This window comes from Lycium ferocissimum, chromosome 12 (genome assembly GCF_029784015.1).
Source record: "Lycium ferocissimum isolate CSIRO_LF1 chromosome 12, AGI_CSIRO_Lferr_CH_V1, whole genome shotgun sequence".
Classification (NCBI taxonomy): Eukaryota; Viridiplantae; Streptophyta; class Magnoliopsida; order Solanales; family Solanaceae; genus Lycium; species Lycium ferocissimum.
Window position 1 is genome coordinate 26769448 of NC_081353.1, and position 13862 is coordinate 26783309.

General features: G+C 35.6%; 1 protein-coding gene across 1 annotated transcript; it reads right to left on the reverse strand.

The window, feature by feature from the left end:
- Positions 1–6032: 6032 nt before the first annotated feature.
- LOC132038970 (uncharacterized) lies at positions 6033–11839 on the reverse strand. Its single transcript, XM_059429480.1, has 2 exons — positions 11304–11839; positions 6033–7745 (listed from the first exon to the last, which is right to left on the reverse strand). The coding sequence occupies exons 1-2, from the start codon at positions 11800–11802 to the stop codon at positions 7537–7539; spliced, it is 708 nt and encodes a 235-aa protein (XP_059285463.1). The 5' UTR covers positions 11803–11839; the 3' UTR covers positions 6033–7536.
- Between the last annotated feature and the right edge of the window lie 2023 nt (positions 11840–13862).

A 13862-nucleotide genomic window follows, 5' to 3' on the forward strand; every position in this document is an offset into this window, starting at 1 on the left:
CATGCTATTCCAGTGGCAGTTACAGTTTGTGCCTCTGGTTCACCGATTGTTCTGTTTGATAGCTCGGGTAAGAAAAACTTAATTTGTGATGATATGCCTGAATGGTTGCCACCAGATGCTCAGAATGAACGTATAAATGAACCACCAAGAACCTTACCCCCTGAATCTTCCAACTCAACCTCAAGAACATTGCCCCCTCTTCCGGATCAGTATTTCCTTATCCGTCCTCCACCACAGCCCATAACAGTTTTTCTTCACAACCATTTCCTCTACTCTATCATCTACCTGCCAATTCCAAAGTGCCACCCCCCACACCCTCTCAAGTGGTCCTAGTTAGTTGACAGGTTCACCTTTAATACTGTTCCAAGGCCACAGTCTGGTTCACTTGCTGCTGCAAGTTCTTTGCAGCCTCCTGATAAAAGAGTAAGGAGGTCTTGATAGTAGCTTGTAACCTCAATCAACAGTTGGGCAGTTCTTTGAAAATTATTCAGCGCATTCCAAAGCTGTAAATATGCATGGATAGCTAGTCAGGCTCACGGACAGAGGAGTAAATTGAGACAGGCTATAGTTGGTTTTTCTTTCTTTACTTCTTTTTCTATTCCCTTCATGTGAAGTAGTGTTCCTACAGTAACAGTCAAACAGGGGACTATTGTTGTGAACAGGCTCTTCTGCATCTCATACTTGGTTCATTTAGCTGCCTTAATTAGCTGTCTTGTCGATTTTCTTTTTCCAGTTCCCTCACCAGTCCCAAGCCCCTGTATATTGTTCATGCTATATCTGTTTCCTGTAGACAGATAATGTGCTTAGAGTTACCTTTTACTCAAAAAAAAAAAAAAAAGATAGATAATGTGCTTAGTAGTGTGTGTAACAAATAATGTGCTTAATATAGTATAACTGTTACAAATAATGTGCTTAATAGTGTCAAATGTGTAAGAAACATGAAACAAGTAGTGGTTTTCTTGTTAGTTCTGTAACTACTATGTTGGCATTGATTCATTTTACATGACAAGTGAGGATTTTATTCAATTCACAAGATAATTGGACAAAATATGTTTGCTGTTTCCAAAGCCAAGTGATCCTATGTGGATTTCCTTGTGCATCTAGGTGTGTCGAGTACATGTATCCATAGGGTTATTTGGACTTGGTTACTGCACTAAGTTTTCATGCCTTCACATTCATTTTGTTTCCTTCATAAAAAAAAATTTAAAATATATATATATATATATATATATATATATATATTAATACAATGTTTGGTTTTGGTAATAAAGTGTTGCATTACAAATACATGTTACCTTCTCAAAAAAAAAAAGTGTTGCATTACAAATAGAATGCTGGTTTTCGAGATAACATAAATGATACATGCATAACTTATGCAAGAATTTGTGTATTATCTTATACGTTATAGAATGTGTAATAAGAGTAGATGGGTGAAAAAGGAAGGATATTTGACTATATAGATACATGCTCGCTAGTCGCATGTACTTATATTTGTACATGCGACTTAAAAAGGTCTCATCTTCTCTTGGTTCCTATTTGTATGAAGAACTTATAAATACGAACTCCCTGGGTGGATTGAATTGAAGGTTGATTGAGTGAAATTTTGAAATTTCCATTTTCAATGATGCCCAGATCAGCAGTAACCGGTAAAGCATTAATGGTGCAACGTTTGGACTAGAGGTCGCAGAGGTGAAGGATCTCCATTTGCTTAATCAACTATGAAAAAGGATTTGCAGTTCATGGGAAAGGGCTTATAAGGGGAAGGAAGCGAAAAAGCTCTCTCAAAATGAAAGTAAAAATTATTAGTTGGAACGTGCGGGCTGAATGATGTAAGTAAGAGATGCACCATCAAATCCTTGGTACAAAAGTGGAAGCTAGACATCCTATGTATACATGAAACCAATATCGAGGACTGTACAATAGGTTTGACAAGGCAAATATGGGGTTCTAAATGGTTGGATTGGGGTAGCTGCGGTGGGATCACTATCGTCCGCGATCATAGGCAGTGGACTTGTACTGAGATTCAGCAGGGTACTTACTCTATCTGCACATTGTTACAGAATTTAGGTGGTGCTTCACTGGAGTTTATGGGCCACACTCCAATTTAGAAAGATCAAAATTTGGGAGGAGTTATCTGCAGTCAGGGGTTTATGAAATGATCAATGGGTGGTACAAGGTGATTTCAATATGTGAAATTAGAACATGAAAGATTCAATTACATAAGAAGGTCGAGAGCTAAGGATCTTCTCTGACATTATCCAAGACATGGAATTGATTGATCTCCCGTTACCAGGAGCTCACTACGCCTGATTTAGCGGAGAAGAATCTGCTCAACCTTCCAGAATTTCTACATTGATAGATTCTTAATCTCTGATGAATGGAATGATACTTTTGGCTCTATAGATCATCTCCCAAATGTTATCTCAGACCACAGACTAATTGTGCTGAAAAGTGGTGACTGGTCTACAAATCCATCCTATCTTATATTTGATGAAAACATGAGGCTATAATATGAAGGTTTCAGTGAGAATATTACATAATATTGGCGATCTATATTTGTGAATGGTTCCCATGAATTTATCCTTATTTCAAAAACTAAAACACAAAAAAATATATCTCCTTATTGAACAAAGAACTCTTTGGCAAGTAGAAGGAAACTAAAGCTTTGGAGGAGTTATTGTTGTTAGAGCAAGCAGTGGAAGGTAGGCTTCAGACTGAAGCTGAGAAATTTATTATTCTAAATTTTAAAACTGAGCTCCAACAGTTGGTTCAAGCAGAAGAGGTCTCTTGGAGGAAAAATCCAAGTGTTTGTGGCTTAAGAATGGAATATACTCTTTAAGGTAGGTTATGCTACTATGTGCTCCAACAAAATGATCATTGATCTATGGCCTTTAGTCAATCAATTCATTTTTCCGCTTTCTATCTCACGCTTCAACTATTTGTTTATATAGTGTGTGAAGTCTAACTAATGGAAAGTGCCTATAAATTGTATATGGAAGACAAAACTACCAACAAAAGTGAGTTGCTTCAGTTGGTTGGCCCTAAATGGTACCTGCCTCACCCAGGACAACCTAATCAAAAGAAGTTTTGAGCCAGCAAACAGGTGTTTCATGTGCCAAATTGACTTCGAATTCATCAACCACATATTGCTTAAATGTCTAGTGACTATATATATCTAGAATATGTTTCTCAGTGTTTTTGGTTTGATGTGGAGTATGCTTTTCACTGTCAGAGATGCCTATGTGGGTTGGAACTCAGAGAAAGTTGACAAAACCATCAAGAAAATCTAAAAAATGGTGCCTACAAGCATTTTCTGGTGCAATAGTACTGAAACAAATCACAGATGTGGGTTAAAATTTCCCCTGTAAATAACCGACATATTTTTTAACTTCGTCAGCTCTCTAGTTTTCTAGCACTTTAACATAAATGAGCTGACATTCTTTATTGTGTAATCTCTTTCCATCTTCTTGATGCCTTTTATGATATTCTTCTTCATGGAAAAAAAAGGTGCATGTACTAACTACTAACAATACTTGGATAAGAGTACCTAAAATGATTGAAATTCTTATGTGATGATCTTGGTAATACTCATCCATTGTATAACTCTTCATGTATAGCTATAATTATCCCTTTATAACTAATTCATCAACTGAAAGACCTTTTACTATTCAATGTTATTGTGAAGGCTTCTCTTTTTTAATTTTGACGAATAAATTGATGAAACAACAGATCAGTAGGCATATATGTATTTTTATGTAGTACTCTCCTAGTTTTAGTTCTTGAAGTTGGAAAAGTAACACCCATAAGAGGCACGTGGTATTAAATTCCAGTTAACACTTAATACTCATGGCCAATCCTAATTTGTTAGCGACTGAAGCATAATTGTTGTTGTTGTACTGTGTTTGAAATCTAGGGTCAGATGAAAAAGAAGAAAAAGAACTTTTTTTCCCGTTATTTGTTCTGGACAAAGGCTTATTGTTATGGTAATCCTCCTATTCATCTACTTCAACTATTTTCGAGCATCTCATCCTTCTGATGCATTATTAATTCTCTTCGCTCAGATCTACTTCTTTAATACATAGGTGAGGGTATAGTTCCAATAGATAAGAGCAATAATACCCCAACAAAAAGGTCTTTTAACTATCTTTTTTTTTTCTTCCTCATTTACTCTAGAGAGCTGGCAAGCACTCACCTGAACTTATGTTTTTGCAAGGCATGAACGTTCATTTTTTTTAAACCTCATGACTAACTGCGTGAATTTACTAATGTAAACAAATAAAAGCATTCTGAAAGAATAGGAGCTGTAAATCATGTACAATATCAAACAAGTGACAATCAAACCAACAAACAGCAAATCCATTTTTGCCAATTCTGGCATCAAGGAGGTCAGCTATGACATATGAACTCATGTCAACTGATCTCTCTATTTCTCTTTTCTTCTTTTTCTTACTTCCCTTTTTTCTTTTTGAGGGGTGGAGGGTGGGGGTGGGTGGGGGGCTTATTTTCCAAGGCAACCATAAAAATCTACAGGGTGAAACTTATAAAAGAGTGCTAAAAGAAACATTTACAGAGTTTAGACTTTAGAGGAATCAATTGGTGGCCACACTGTCTGAATCAATGTCATCAACGGTGAGCCAGTCCTCACCTTCAGAATCTTTATCCCGGTGAATCGATTGGCCAGCCTTCTGCTGACTCCCTTGAGCTCTAGAGTTCTCAATTAGTTGAATCCATTCATGGGACTCACTAGATGAGGAAACTTTCTTTCTGTGCGTGGGCTTGCTTCCTTGCAGTCTATCTGATAGATCGGTATCATCATCCTCAAGATCACTGAAAGAAACGTCGTCCTCATTCTTGTCGGCATATGAGGTTGTATTCTTGGTCTTTTCAGCTAATAACTGCTGCTGAGGTTTCTCAACATTCAAACTGTCTTTATCTTTAGAGGTATTTGCAGTCTCTGCTGGAATATTTTTCTCCTCCAATTTACTTTCAGACGCTTGCTGTCCACTGACCTTGACATCCTTCTCAGATGCATCAACAATCTCGGAGTCCTTAGATGCTTCAGGTTGTGGTTCTTTCTTACTTTGCAACTGCTGCAGAAGTGTCTCCCTCACTTCAACAATCTACAGTAAAAGAAATTAACTTGAAAAAGATGATTATGTCATCATAAAGTTTAAATCAGAAAAAGTCAACGAAAGAGAACCACGTGCAAGAATCAGAAAATGAAAAAAAAAAAAAAATAGATATGTGACTACATCTCCTCCATAGAGCAACACTATTATTTACTGAAGTCAATCCAGTTGAAGCCTACACTACAATTTACAGAACTATCTTTCACAGGTAGTAGAATACATCATTCTTCCCTCCATTTCAAATGCCAAGTCGAGACATGGATCTTTTTCTTCAGTAGGCTATACTTGTACATTCCCTCGGCATACAGACACTCTGCACAATGTTGTAACCTGCCAATTCCACGAATTATCTACATCTTCAGATGGCAGCGGTACGTAGGTCTTCTCCAAATTGTCCAAGGTGTACCAATGATAGTAGAAAACAAACTACTGTTTGATAAGAATGAAACCAGCAAACCAATTTCACGTTCACGTTCTCTTTTGCTCTTTTCTTTTTCATTTTACTTTCCTAATTCAATGGTGAATGAGTTCCAAGCTACTAGCAGTGCTGACAAATCATCCAGTTTGATGAGCCCAAAGAAAACATGTGGAATAAGTATACTACTGATAAGTTTCTATCTATCAACCAGATGCCACGTGTGCCTTTGCAACTCGGAGTCTATCAACCATCTGATCCTACACTGTCCAATTGCTGCAGATGTGTGGAATATGTTCCTTTCTCTTTTTGGATTGCAATGGTCTATGTCTTTCACTGTCAGGGAAGCTTTTGTGTGCTGGAGCTCATCAAAATTTGGGAAGGCCATTAAAAGAATCTGGTCTAGGGTTCCTGCTTGTATTTTGTGGTCCTTATGGGTGGAAAAGAATCAATGATGTTTTGATGAATTTTTTTTTTTTTTTTTTTTTTTGAGAAGGTAACGTATAGATGTTTTGATGGTATTTCAACTGCCAGTTCCAAACTCAAGGCCAGATGCCCGATTAGTCTCTTTAGCTGGGTTAATCTTACCCCTGTGCATAACCCAGACTCCCTTTGGGATTTTATCAATTCTTTAGTCTTATGATAGTCTTTTTGTTATCTTTGTACGAGCTCATTTTTCCTCCACTTTTGTAACTATGCATCTTCTTGATGCTTTTGTTAATAACAAACCACTTCATCAAAAAAATAAAAAAATAATAAGTATACTACTGATGAGAAATGTAACTTGAACCTAACTCAATCCCAAAAGGGCTCAAGATCATATAAGCAGACTAACAACTCCATCCATAGCCAATGTGGGACTTTTAACACTATCCCTACTCACACACCCAAACTTGACAACTGGCGTGAGACCTTTTGAGGAAAACCTTGTGGGCTTGGCCCAAGAGGACAATATGATACCATGTTAAGAGTATTTTTGGGCTGGATTAGCCATCTGATGTTGGGCCCCTACATTATGTTGTCCATGCTCCAGTTGGCAGGCACGGGTGCGCGGGGAGGAGGGGTGTCTAAAGTCCCCACATCAACTATGGATGGGGTTATTGATCTCCTTATATGATCTTGGGCAATGCTCACGTCATGAGCTAGATTTTAGGATTGGGTTAGGCCTAAGATCCATTTCTTATCAACTACAAAGTGACCCAATTTTGTAAACTTGAAGGACTATTGAACTGCTCTGTTTCTAATAGCCAACCGTTTTGAGGTTTTAATAATAGTCACCTATCCATTATTCTCTTGGCATTTATTTTTAACTATGGATAGAAAGTGACCCAATTTTGTAAACTTGAAGGATTATCAATATCCAGGATGATATATTTCGGATTATTTTGGGATTTCTTAGTTCTTTCTTCACTTTCCATCTAGTTTCTCACATGTTGGACTTACAAACAATGACTAATTAAGTCAAAGCTTTTCTCTCAATTCTGTTCTAATAACTGCGCCAATGAGAAACTCTTCTAATCAGTGTTATTAAAAGTCATCATTTTTTTCGCTTAAAGCAATAAAGCAATTAGTTGAAGCCATGTGCTTTAGAGAAATGTGCACTTCAAATAATGACACGAAGAGTGATCCCAACTAGAAATGACTAATTCTTTCAATCTCAACACCGAGGAATTGGATTAATATCAGCGATATATTGTGTATTCGATTCTTGAATTTGTTATGTTAACTGTAATATGATTTAATTTTTAATTACTTAAACAGTGCACTTCAATTGAAAAGTGTGCGCTTCACTTCTCACTTTTCGCTACAAGCCCCATGGGACTTCTCGCTTTTGTGCACTTTCCGCTTTTGACAACATTGCTTCTAGTTAACTTCAAAATCCCTTTTTTCCATTTGGTACTCTCTCTCCATAGTTAAACAAATATTTGATACTTGACGGCTGTCTGCTCACAAATTTATAAAAGAATTGCGGGCAAAACGTTATTTGATATATTAACTTATCAGAGAGAAACTTGCCTCAGGAGTTGACAACAGCTCCAAGTCATTCCCATTCAGCCTTGGAAGCAATAAAACGAAATAGATCATCCAAAATTGCCTATCAGATAATTCATGGCAAACCTTCTGCCTCAAGGACTCAAGTCCAGGCACAAACTGCACAATGGATGCCACATGTTCTTTCTGACTATCAGACATGGAAAAATCTGCAAAAAAATTTGATAACCATCAACCAGAGGCCACGAGAAACATGAAGAATTGTTGTGCAAACAAGGCCTTCACCAAGGAACTACTCCTTTTGATTGGCATATAAAGTATGTGTAAGCATCCAGAAATGATCAAAACTCGGAAAAGAACAAGAAAGGAAATTCACTTCTATTGAAACAGTACACCATAAAGTCTTCTTTGGGAAGTGTGCATAGCAATGTAGAATTGTTCCACAAGCTAATTCAAGATAAATACAAATAGGATTACAAGATATGCTTCAAAATAACGTATCTTAATAAGAGAATTAAAGAACAAAAAGTTGAGCATAACATCCTTCAGGAAGAATTACTCTGAGGAAAACCACTGCTTGCACTACAAGCATACAAAAGAACTGCATCGCATTATCAGATGAGCATGAGGCACCAACATAAACAAACATAAAGAAACTTCATAATGATAAATATCAGCTATTCCAAGTTTCCAGTAACCATCAATTATGTGTAACTTTATAGCCCACAGGCAATCAGCCAATCACAAATTCACTAATTACATATTTTTTACTATCTTTTTGGTTTCCGCTCTTTTACTTTGCAGGCATAAAGAACTAGCAAACACAGTCGTTTCCCCTTTCAAGTTTCTGTTTCACCTATCATGTTATTGTTATCTGCTCTAAGGAAACCACTACAAAAACAGATAAAGAAGAGATTCTTAAAGATGAAGAGTCCAGTGGTCATGCAAAAACCACTTGAGTTGCTGATAAATGTGAAATGAATAACCCATAAAGATTTCCAACTTAGGAAGTTGTTGCATGCTACAATTTGCCAACACATTCTGTCAGGTAGATATGCAAAGTCACTTACCCGATAAACTTCTTAAATCAAAACAAAATATCTTCAGCCCCAAAAATTAGTGAAAGAAAATGTGGACAGAGAAAAAGAAGCAAAGATCTAGAATTCATATTCATGATTTGAATTCTATACCCTTGATGGTCTGGATGGAAGAGGGTTAGTCAAAAGTGTAGTAATATTTCAATGATTTTGACAAACGGCATTAAATACCAAGTGTCATGCACACTTTTTGTTTAATCATTTTGCTATGCCTTAGTTAGTGTATAACTTCCCCTACATCCCAATTCGTTTACCGATGTTGGGCCCCCATCTTATATTGTCCACGCTCCAGATGTCCAGTCCTGGGCATGCCGGGGAGTGTTGAGTCCCACATCGCCCATTTAGGGATGGGAAGGCCTTCTGATATGGTCTTGGGCAATCCTCCTTCCATGAGCTAACTTTTGGGGTTGAGTTAGACTCAAGGTCCATTTTATCAAATTTGTACTGTCAGTACTTTTCTTTTTTCAATATTTTCATCATAGCTTTTTACTCTTGCATTTCTTTACCTTTTTCAGAAAAACGACTTGAGTCGAGGGTCTATCGAAAACAACCTCTCTACCCCGCAAAGGTAGGGGTAAGATATCCCACACCTCACCCTTCCCAGATCCCACTTGTGGAACTATACTGGGTATGTTGTTGTATCTATCAATCTCTATGAGACTTAGAGAACACTTATTTAGTATTGGAATGAAATGGACCTGAATAGAGCAGAACTAATATAGAAGATCATGTAACCTAACACCAAACAATTTGGGATCGAGGCATACAGAAATTAATTATAGCCAATATCTAGCAAAAATAAACACAACAATGGCATGGATAAGTGGTCGATGCATAGGAATAACAACTGTTAGAACCCTGGTCATTGTGAGTTCATTTAAATAAGGGAAAAAAAAAAAAATCTACGGTGGACTAGTTTCACATTCAGCAAAATGATCACCGCTCAAAGAAACTAACAACACACCACACCCAGTGTAATCCCACAAGTGGGATCTAGGCAGAGTAGGATGTACCCAGACCTTACCTCTGCCTTTGCAGGGTAGAGAGGTTGTTTCAATACCCACGGCTCAAAAGAGATGTAACCGAAGCAAAAAAAGTAGGAAAGCAAAAAAGAGACAGTAAAATAGTAATGTACAAATAAGCGCAGCAACATATATCAATACACATAGGCGAAAAAGAAACTACAAAATACCTAAATCATACTACTAAAAGTACGGCAACACTCAGCTAGCTACTAACCTTCTACCCTAATCCTCAACGTTCATACCTTCCTATTGCAGGTCATGTCCTCAGTCAAACTGAAGTTGTGCCATGTCCTATCTAATCAACTCAAAGATTCTAATCAAGTAATCATACTCATATAACACAGTCAGTAAACTAAAAACAAAATATTTAAGAATTAATTACCACTTGGTAAAGAGATTGGAAAATCAGTCCACAACTGAGGCCGCTTTGAAATCGTACTAACAAAATCCAAAACTTTATCCGTTACACCAATAACTTCCTCATCATCATCATATTCATCTTCAACATTTTCACGATCCTTTACATTATTTCTTTTTCTCATTTTGTCTTTACTTATTATCTATTAGTCCTATTTTATCCGTTATCCTACCTTTTTATAGTAACTTTACCCAGTATCCTACTTCTCTTTTAGGTTTATCCTTCAAATTGCTAATGCGTTACATTTACGTAATGACGTGAAAAGAAACAATAAATCCAAATGTTGTATTCATCAAAACAATACAGTAAGATACAACACAACAACAACAACATACCCAATGAAATCCCACAAAGTGGGTCTATGGACGGTAGAGCGTACGGAGATCTTACCTCTACCTTGGGAGGCAGATAGGTTGTTTCCGGTAGACCCTCAGCACAAGGACAAGTAGTACAAAGCAGTATGGAAAAGAAATAACGGAAGCAAATAAGCCATGGCAGAATACTATATAAAAAGCATGATAAAGCAGTCCGAAAAAAGCGCATTAACTACCAAATTAAACCATAAATGAAGTTCAAGCAACAATAGATAGTAGCAGAAATCGAAGAACAAGAAACTACAAGAGTAAGACAACTACTACTATGAAAGGATACGCCTCTGAATACAATAAAGTACGATACCTTTTTATTCTTTATCCTACCTTTTTATAGTAACTTTACCCAGTATCCTACTTCTCTTGTAGGTTTATCCTTCAAATTGCTAATGTGTGACATTTATGTAATGACGGGAAACAATACAATACAACACAGTAAAGTATAATATGACAGTCAGTGAACTAAAAACAAAACATTTTAAGAATTAATTACCAGTAGGTAAAGAGATTGGAAAATCAGTCCACAACTGAGGCCGCTGTGAAATAGTGCTAACAAAATCCACAGCATCATCATATTCATCTTCAACATTTTCACGATCCTTTACCTTATTTCTTTTTCTCATTTTGTCCTTACTTATTATTTAATCAACCTATTTTATCTTTACCCGACCTTTTTATAGTAACTTTACCCAGTATCCTGCTTTTCTGGTAGGTTGCTAATGTATTACATTATGTAATGACGCGAAACGATACAATCAGAACAATACAGTACGATACAACACAATACAACACAGTACAATATACTACTGACAGTAAGTGAACTAAAAAAAAACAAAATAATTACGGAATTAATTACCAGTAGGTAAAGAGATTGGAAAATCAGTCCACAACTGAGGCCGTTGCGAAATCGTAGTAACAAAATCCACAACTTCATCCGTTACACCAACAACATCCTCATCATCATATTCATCTTCATCTTCATCTTCATATTCATCATTTTCACGATCCTTTACCTCATCACTAAACTGCAACAAATTCGAAGCCAACAATTTCGAAGAAAACAAAGAGAATCCTGATTTAAAACTATCTCCAATCTCAACTAAATCGCTCTTAATTCCACTAAATTGTTGCTCCGAAGAAGATTTTTGCTCGGACGACTGAGTAGGTGATGTTGGAGTCAGGAAAGCGGCGACTCCACGGAGATGGTGGGAGAATGTATTGGAAATTGCTGAGAAATCTTCTTTTATGCCGGACGAATTCGGATCCGACGGTTTCTCGCCGCCGGTGATGACGTCATCATCGTCGTCGTCGTCGGATTTGAAAGGATTTTTGGGAAGAGAGAACCAAGATGACATTATTGTATGTGTTTTCTCTTTCTAGAATTTTGCTATTTTCGTCTCTTATTATTACTCCTTATTTATGAATGTATTCATATTAATTGGTGTATATTTTTATTAAATTTAAAAAATAATTTGAAGTGAATATTAGTAATATGGGTAAAACAGGAAAAATAAAATTGTCTTCTTTGGATATGCTAAAAGTGAAAATTTTATTTTTGAAATACTGGATAAGTAAAAGTGAATGGAGGAAGGAGTATTATTATTTCCTTTTTCATCCTTTAAAACTTTTATTTTTGTTTGAAATAATGACATATTAGAAGCAAATTAAGAACAACAACTGCGTGCTGAGTGTAATCCCACAAGTGGAGTACGGAAGGCAGGGGCAGGGGAGTATGGTAGCCTTAAAGGCGGGGGTTCAAACATAAATTTATGTGTAATAAGTAGTAGACATGAAACCCGTAACTGATAAAATATAATAGGTTCAACTAAGAATCTTAAAAGGTTGAACCTGTAAAATTTAAATCTTGAATTTGTCTCTGTGGGGAGGTAGTGTATATGCAGGTCTTACTCCTACCTTGGGAGGTACGGAGTTTGTTTCCGATAGACCTAGGCTTAAGAAACATATTAGAAGCAAATTATTTGACGAAAAATGTGATCCAACAACTATTTCTTTATATTTATTTTTGTTGATCTTCTAAAAAGAAAATTATATAATTAATTATAATAGTCACCCCCTTCATTCATACGAGATTTGAAATTAAATTTAGTCATTGTTGGTAATTTTATTTTTATTTTTTTGCTTGATGGCTGGTAAATTTATGTTAGTCTATTACTTAACAATTTTTTTTTGTTAGAACTCATATGTTAGTAGAGGGATAAGTGTGAAGTTAGTGTAGAAGTGTGAAATCAGGTGTTTTGACATTAATTCTTTCGCATATTTAAAAATTATTTATAAGTGGAAAGATGATTTAAAAATCTTTTTTTTTTAATCACTAGTTTAAGAATGATTAATTTCTCCATAAAAATAATTAAGTATGAAAATATGAAGTACCCAAATGAAGCATAACAGTTAGTGAAAATCTGTATGCTCAATTTTTATTTTTATTATAATCGTGATGTCCGGGACAATTTGTGCGCATCTTGATTAATTCTAAATGTATCTGCTATTTCCTATCAACTAGGTACCACATAACTATGTTCACCAAGACGTGAACAAACAGAATAAATCACCTAGTTTTGGTTTTTAAGATTGATTAATTATATGCTCAATTTAATTAATTTCATTGTATGCTCAATTTAACTAATTTGAGATAGAAACAGAGATACTCTTGTTTGTTTTTATTTGGGAAGGATAAATCACCTAGTTTTGATTTTTAAGATTGATTAATTATATGCTGAATTTAATTAATTTCATTGTATGCTCAATTTAACTAATTTGAGATAGAAACATAGATACTCTTGTTTGTTTTTATTTGGGAAGGTTATTATCAAAGGAAGGTGAGTTATAATCTATTCCAGTTTAGTTTCTCTGAATTGACTCTTTGTTGTCTTTCTTTTTCTTTTATTATACTATTTTTATGGGGAGAAGTGTGTAATAAAGTTGATTTATTAGGTTGCTTTAAAAGAGTACTAGGTATGGTTTCATCTTTCTCTATTGTTGTCTCCCTCAATCACCGAAACTTGTATAGTTGTATTGAGACCATGGTCCTCTCTAAAATTTGCTATTTTGATCACTTATTATTTCCATTTTCCCTCCTTTAAAACTTTTTATTTTATTTTTGCTTTTCTCTATTGCTTGAAAAGTTTATTGTGTTTTGATTATTATTTTTCGCTGGATGCGCTGTATTGCTTTTTTTATTAGTTGTCATATTTTCTTCACTGTTGTATTTTCTTTTTAATAACTACTTTGATTTGTTGCGCGTGAGTTGAGAGTATTTTAAAAAACGATATCTCTACCTCCACTAGGTAAGAGTAAGGTATGTGCACATTTTATCCTCTCTCATACCTCACTTGTAAAATTATACACAGTATAGTGTTAATGTTGTTGTTTGCAAGAATACATATTAGAAGCAAAT